Raw genomic sequence first — 7145 nt, forward strand, 5'->3', positions numbered from 1 at the left:
TAACATTCTATGCTCTTATGAAAATGGAAGTGAAGATAAACACATCACAGTGACCTCAGTCCCATGATTATTTTACATTCTAATTTTTTCACTTCTGAGTTGTAATTTTGAATTTTTTAAATTTTTTCTTATTTTCTTCTTTTTCGTGGGACACCAGCTAGGAATCCAATTTAACCTTTCATCTTCCCTTACTATCTAATCTTGAAAAATGCAAGTCGGGCGGCTCCTGTGGCTCAAAGGAGTAGGGCGCCGGCCCCATATGTCAGAGGTGGCTGGTTCAAACCCAGCCCTGGCCAAAAAACTGCAATAAAATAAAATAAAATAAAATAAATAAAATAAAATAAATGCAAGTCTAAAATCCCTTTATTACCAATAATTGACTTTAAAATGCTTCAATAATTTGCCAGGACAAAAGGGAAAAGAGAAAGGTTAAAATGCCAAATACCCAGAGGAACAGATTTTATGAACAATCTAAAGCCTAGTATACTTATTCGCCATAAATGCCATCAAGTTTTAAAACATTCACCTCTGGCCAGGCACAGTGGCTCACGCCTACGATCCTAATACTCTGGGAGTCCGAGGCAAGTGGTTTGCTTGAGCTCAGGAGTTTGAGACCAGCCTAAGCAAAAGTGAGATCCACTTCTCTACTAAAAATAGAAAAACTGAAGCAAGAGGATTACTTGAGCCCAAGAGTTGAGGTTGCTGTAAGCTCTGATGCCACAGCATTCTACCTAGGGCGACAGCTTGAGACTTCGTCCCAAAAACCAAACCAAACCAAAACATTCACCTCTGTAGTCCAAGGCCCTGAATTATGAGAACGATTCATCTGAAAACAGTTTCCGTTTGAGCCTACTGTGATTCTTTTAGGTAGATTAAAAAAAAGATAATAGAAAATTACTGTTGCCTGGTTACTTAGCTCTTGAAGAGAAATGGAGAAATAATGCCCATGTCCCAGTTTAAATGAATTCAGGTAGAGTAGCCCATGACAGCAATCCCTGTGCAAACATGCTGTCACATGTGGCTTTTGAAATGTCAACAGAGATTCTGGAACCCTAGACCTAAGCGTAACCTTTGGAGATCATTTGATCTTTCATATTAGAATGACATTTAAACCGAATAGTACCAATTCCTGAAGACCATCAGAGATGTTGTCTATGCTAATCCCTGGATTTATTCTCTACTTCTCCCCACTTCAAACTTCAGCCAGCTTCATCTTAAGTAAATTCTTTTAAAAATGATCTATTCTGGCTGGGCGCCATACTCTGTTAGGGTGCCGGCCACATGCATGGGGCTGGCAGGTTCCAACTGGCCCTGGGCCTGCCAAAAAAAAAGAAAGGAAAAAATAGCCCGGCATTGTAGTCCCAGCTACTAGGGAGGCTAAGGCAAGAGAATCGCTTATGCCCAAGAACTTGGGGTTGCTGTGAGCTGTGATGCCGCAGCACTCTACTGAGAGCGACATAGTGAGATTCTGTCTCAATAAAAAAAGAAAAAAAGAGATTTGTTCTTCAAGCTAATTTCCTCCTCTTTGGATCCTGAGGGGCTAGAGAATAGGTAGCTGACCAACTTTATTAACGTGAAGTTGTTAAATTTCCCTCTGCCTCTTTGTGTTCAATCCATTAGTTTTATTTCTTAACTACATTTTTTTGGAAAAAGATTTTAACATTTTGTTTTCTTTCTAGCCTCTAAGTTTTTTTTCTCTTGGAGCCCCAAACTGGCCAATTCCTCTCAACAGGGTCAAACCCATTTATTTTCCACAGTTTGTTTCTACAGCGGTCTGTGCTCTCAGCACTGCGTCTGCTGTGCAGCAGTGCTGTCCCTTCTTCCTCTACATCACTTGTCATTTTATTCTAGCTTTTCACATTTGTTTGACTTTCCACTTAATAGTTGTGTGCTAGCTAACCCATTTTCCCAGGTGATTAAAATAAGTTTTGAAAACATATACGCTAGGCAAACTGCTGAACCCTTGATATGCATTATTTTATATAATCCATTCAACCCATTTTACAGATAAAGAAACTGAGGCTTGGAGAGGTTAAAAAACTTATTTTAGACTGCACATTTAGGAAGCAGTAGAGCAGTGATCTGAACTTAGGTAGTTTAACACTAATAACCTTACTCTTAACTTACCTATGTTCAATTATAAGTTTATATTATTTGTGTAGCAGGTTCTCAAACCAATAAAGAATGGGAGCTCCATTAAAAAATCTGAGAAAGCCTGGGGTAGGTTTACCAGATTCGAAAAAATAAAAATATAAGATATCCAGTTAAAGGTGAATTTCAGGTAAATAATGATTTTTTAGTATGTCTCATGTAGTGTTTGGAACATACAATATTTATAATAAAAATTATTTCTTATTTATCAGAAATTCACAATTACCTGGGCAGCCTATATTTTATCTGGAACCCTAGGCTGGGCAGCTTTCCACAGCAGAGACTGAGACTTCCTGAATTGATATAAAAATGAGTGTGGGGTCAATTGAAAATATCTCTGCCTTTCAGAGTTGAACTGCACGTGCGAGTTATTTAAAATGATACATCTCTATAACACCTACCAAGAATTATGTCATATTCACAAATTAGTTTTTTATTGTTTCTATTTTGATAATGGGGATAGATTCTCATCTGAATATATTTTAAGGGAGATCTTATACTTTGCTAGTCAGGGATGTTTTATTCTTTATATCAGCTATTCTTATATTAGCTATTGCTAAATTTCACTTTAATAAAAAAGCAAATACAAAGACTCATTTTATTTAGCAGGACTGAAAAGGAAACTAAGACATAAATTCACACAGGACCTTTAGTGCTGTCCAAAACAATTCCTCCGGCTATTAATTCAAGGCATTTAATCCAGCAGTATCATTTATAGGACGATTGCTAAAACAAGAATTGTTTCACAGTTACAAATGAGGGGCGGTCATTACACCCTTGGGACTCTTTGCAAGTAGAATTAGTTTGACTATTCAATCACTTCCACATAGAAGCAGAAATAAAAAAAGGAATGGCAATACAAACACAAAATGATTGGCTATTACCTCTTTTATAATGAAACAACAAAAACAGTGGCTAGAACCTTATTGAACAGAACTAAAGAAGTAGTGGTTAAGTTCATAGACACAGAGCAGCCACTGGCCAAAACATTATTTATCCTGAAACTTAAATAGAAAACATCAGTGAATAAGACCATCTTACTTTCACTATTTATCCTCTTTCAATGGTGAAGTTATTAATGTTGACAGGTACACAGACCCATAGAAACTGCTAAAGATCATTTATAAAACATCTTTTTGGATGAATATATTGCTAAGACTCTTCCAGTGATCCCCCTCCCCCCTTTAATATGATCACAGATCTCTCCCAATCTATTTTATTTTAGTTATATAAAAATTATTAATAAACTTTGGCTTCCTTGCAAACATTCTGTCCTTATATTAAAAAGCAATTAAACACAGTACTGGACGTGACCTGCTTCCGCGAAGTTTAATGAGAAACATTCAACCAAGGTGACTTTTCCTTGGAAAAATCCTACAAAAACTGAATTTTATAAACAGTTACTTATTTTGATAGAAGTTCCATTTATAAATAGCAGCCATTACTTCACTGTCTACAAAATTGCAGGCTGTCACATTTTACATGTTTAGAATTTTTAAGATCAGATTTTCTACTAAGTGTTAAAAAAGCAAAGTCACACGGACAGATGGGCTAGAAGTCCCATGCCATGGAAATAGCTTCCATGATTTTACTGTTCAGACAGGTAGAGAATTTATACTTTTTGTTTAATGAGAAGTGACATTAACATGGAGGGGCAGCTGTCATAGGACTTCACCGGGGCTCTTTTGTGGTCAAGGGATAAACTATCACAGGATGTTGGTACCCAAGAGGCTTTCAAGTAAAGAACTCAAGCAAAGCCTGCTGTTCAGAGAGGCTAAAGGATCCTGCCCTGACTCTATTGTGGCAAACTGGTGTTTTCTGAGGTCCAGGCAGCAAGAGATGGGGCAGAGCGTATGTGACAGTGGTTGTGTTTTAACAATCCATACCCTATGTTCATCTTTGGGAAACTGGATCACCCTCTGCAAGGGGCTCTTGAGCACATTAAACCCTGTTACTCCTAGAATATCATGGTGTCTGTGCAAAATGTGACCAGGACCCCTGGTTTGAGAATTCTTAAGTCCTGGGAATTAAAACAGAGAAAAGCAACATTTGAAGTAAGAAGGGTCAACAGTGTATTTTTCTATGCAGGCTGAAAGCTCCTCAAACTCCTAAGCAAGCTGACCCAAGTTCTGGGACCATTTGATAAACCAAAAATCTGGGCATGGAACCAAAAATGAGGTGAGGATTGGTGCCAGCAAGTATCCTTGGTAGTATTCACCTTGGGAAGAGGGGGACAGTAGGAGATATTTTCCGGCGTGGGGCGTTACAGCTAATAATAAAGCCAAATGCTAAGCCTGAGCTGGCAAGGAGGGTCCCAGCGTGCTTGCTGGTTTACTCCAGACAGCGGTGTCCACATAACAATTTTGTATACAACTCACAGGCTACATGGTTTGGATCCCCCCCACCCCTACTACCTTTAATCCCAATTTCAGGATATAAGAAAAACCTTTCTTTCATGTTTGCCTTCCTTGACCTGAATCTCTCAGAGTGATGTGAAATTTTCCTAACCAGTAATGAAAAAGAAAACATTGTGATGCAGCCATTCCAACCCAGGGACTTGGGCATGAACTCTGACTTAGAGCTGCATCACATTTCTGGAGATTTAACATTGTCTGACCTCTGTGTGGCACATGGAGCCCTGGATGTAAAAGCAAGGCTATGTAAAGGAAGGTCTGCTCGTATCCTGATTTCAGACAGATTCCCAGCACAAGTTATAGGCATTCAGACTAGGAAATCTCTTCACTGATCCTTTAGCCCCCTCTGTGCATGATGTCAGAGCCTTTCACTGTAGAATCTCCCCAATAAAGACACTTGATCTCTAAGCACATACACCATCTGCCAAGAAGGAGCTGCAGTGGCTAATAGCTATAAGGATCCCACTTCAGCAGCTACGAAGACACTTGAGTTGTTTATTTCTGTCTTCTTGATGCTGAGTAGAATCAGATTGAGAAGAAAAATCCAAACCACACAATAGGTGGTAAGTTTGAGTAAAGAACCGTGTGGTGGTGACTGTGCTTGGCCTCGAGAGATGTAGTCAGAAACTGGCACTCTGAGCCCTCAGGCAAGGAGCACAGTGTATAGAAAATCTTGCAAAACCTAGCACCAATGCTGCCTTATGAGGGCTCAAGAAAGCATGCCTCTAAAATAACTCAGCACATGCTGATGAAATGCCAGCAGGGTCAAATGTTCCCAGCAGCCTTTCTCTCTAGCTCCTCTGGCAAACTGACAAGCACATATTTGCTCAGTTGCAGAGCCTCACCCACAGACATCTCCCACCTGGAAGCAGGGGAGAGAACGCTGGACTGTGTTTTCCTAAATAAGGGAACACAAACCACTTGGAGGCACCACTCTGCACTCTCCCTCCCTAATGACAGCTCCCCCAGTGAGCCAGCTCCAAAGGACAAAGTTAGTGTCTGGAAGTCAAAGGTTCAAACCCATGGTTTACAAATCCTATCAGAAGTCATATTACCTACTTACCTGAATAAAATCCCAAATCATCAATCCCTGCCCTCCCTTCCCAGGAAGGGGAGTAGATTTAAGTCCATTTCTTCTTTTTCACCATAGTAACTTGAAGAGAGTCAAAGAATGTAGCGTGGGAAGGGGGCGCATTCTGGTTCATCTTAAAAAATAAAGATCTCCTTCAGTCATCTGAGTTTGTATAAAGCTTTCAATTCTCTGTAGTGGCTGCCTCCAAGGGCTCATCTTCTAAGCCAAAGCTCAGCTTGTCGGTTAGCCCCTCAAAGCGCTTGCCCAGATTGCTTGCAGAGTCCATGAACATGTTAGGAATGTCTTTGCCAAAGTAAATCTTGCTGTTGGAAGCAATAGCCTTGTACCTCATCAACTGCAGGTATTCAGGGGTCAGCTTCAGCTGCAATCAAACCAAACCAAAACAAAACAAGGAAGACTTAGGTGGAAAATATTAGAGAAATTTGGGGGTGGTACCCCTTTGATTTTCATATGGGAAAGATTTGTGCCCCATTTACTTTTTGTGGCCTCACTGTTACATTAGCAAACTGGGGAACCATTTCTGTAAAAGTACTGTATTTTGCTGTGTATAATGCACATTTTTTTACCCCCATTTTTTTTTTTTTTTTTTTGAGACAGAGTCATACTTTGTCATGCTTGGTAGAGTGCCCTGGCATCATTAGCTCACAGCAACCTCAAACTCTTGAGCTCAAAGCAAGTCTCTTGCCTCAGCCTCCCTGGCAGCTGCAACTACAGGCACCCACCACAACACCCAGATATATATAGATGGGTTTTTTTTTTTTGAGACAGATCACATTTTACGTGGCAAAATATGGTAATCTCAGATATTTGAGACAGAGTTGCAAGAGTTTTAAACCTGCCCATATTTGAAAAATTAAACTTCTATCAAGGCACTGCTCGGGCAAAGGGAAACACCCATTCCACACAGCACAGGCATCCTCAGTTCTGGCCACGAGGGGCATTGGGTGGTGGTGGGCAGTCAACAGGGGGACTCTCAAGTGATATGAACCCAAACCCAGTGTTGCCTCTTCATCAGGCCATGCAGGACCTTCACCTTATTTGCCTCAGCTACTTTCATAGCAGTATAGCACTCAGCATCAGCTTTCGCCTTCTCTCGGGCCAGAAACGCAGCATCTGAGGGGAAAAAGCACAGGGACCGGATGAAGTGCACCAGCCATGTGCCTGCAGGGAGTGTGGGGGCTGTCAGAGACTCTGCTCTGGTCCCTGTGACTTTTCCCTCCTTCCCTCTGTGACCTGGCAGAGACGGCTTTTTTCCCTCTGTGCTTTGATTTCCTCACTTATGAAACGGGGAAAAAGGCATTTCCCCTTATTTACAAGTTGTTACAGGATCAACCAAGATGAAAAAGTGCTCTAAAAGCGTCTCCTTATGATGAGGGCTAGTTATGAGTCTCCCCATGACGAGGCCTAGTTATGAGTCTCCCTATGACGAGGGCTAGTTATGAGTCTCCCTATGATGAGCTCTAGTTATGAGTCTCCCTATGACGAGG

General features: G+C 40.7%; 1 protein-coding gene across 2 annotated transcripts in view; it reads right to left on the minus strand.

Moving 5' to 3' along the window:
* Positions 1–2735: 2735 nt before the first annotated feature.
* The window catches only part of ERLIN2 (ER lipid raft associated 2), a 20735-nt gene continuing 16325 nt past the window's right edge, over positions 2736–7145 (minus strand). For both annotated transcript variants that reach the window (XM_003796300.2, XM_023517004.1), the window contains exons 11-12: positions 6692–6771; positions 2736–6019 (exon numbers count right to left, since the gene is read on the minus strand). In XM_003796300.2, the coding sequence (XP_003796348.1) occupies positions 5819–6019; positions 6692–6771 (281 nt within the window). In that variant the 3' untranslated portion in view covers positions 2736–5818. The remainder of the gene's footprint in view (positions 6020–6691; positions 6772–7145) is intronic.

The sequence above is a fragment of the Otolemur garnettii genome, unplaced genomic scaffold (assembly GCF_000181295.1).
Source record: "Otolemur garnettii isolate 467f Iridium unplaced genomic scaffold, OtoGar3 scaffold00102, whole genome shotgun sequence".
NCBI lineage: Eukaryota > Metazoa > Chordata > Mammalia > Primates > Galagidae > Otolemur > Otolemur garnettii.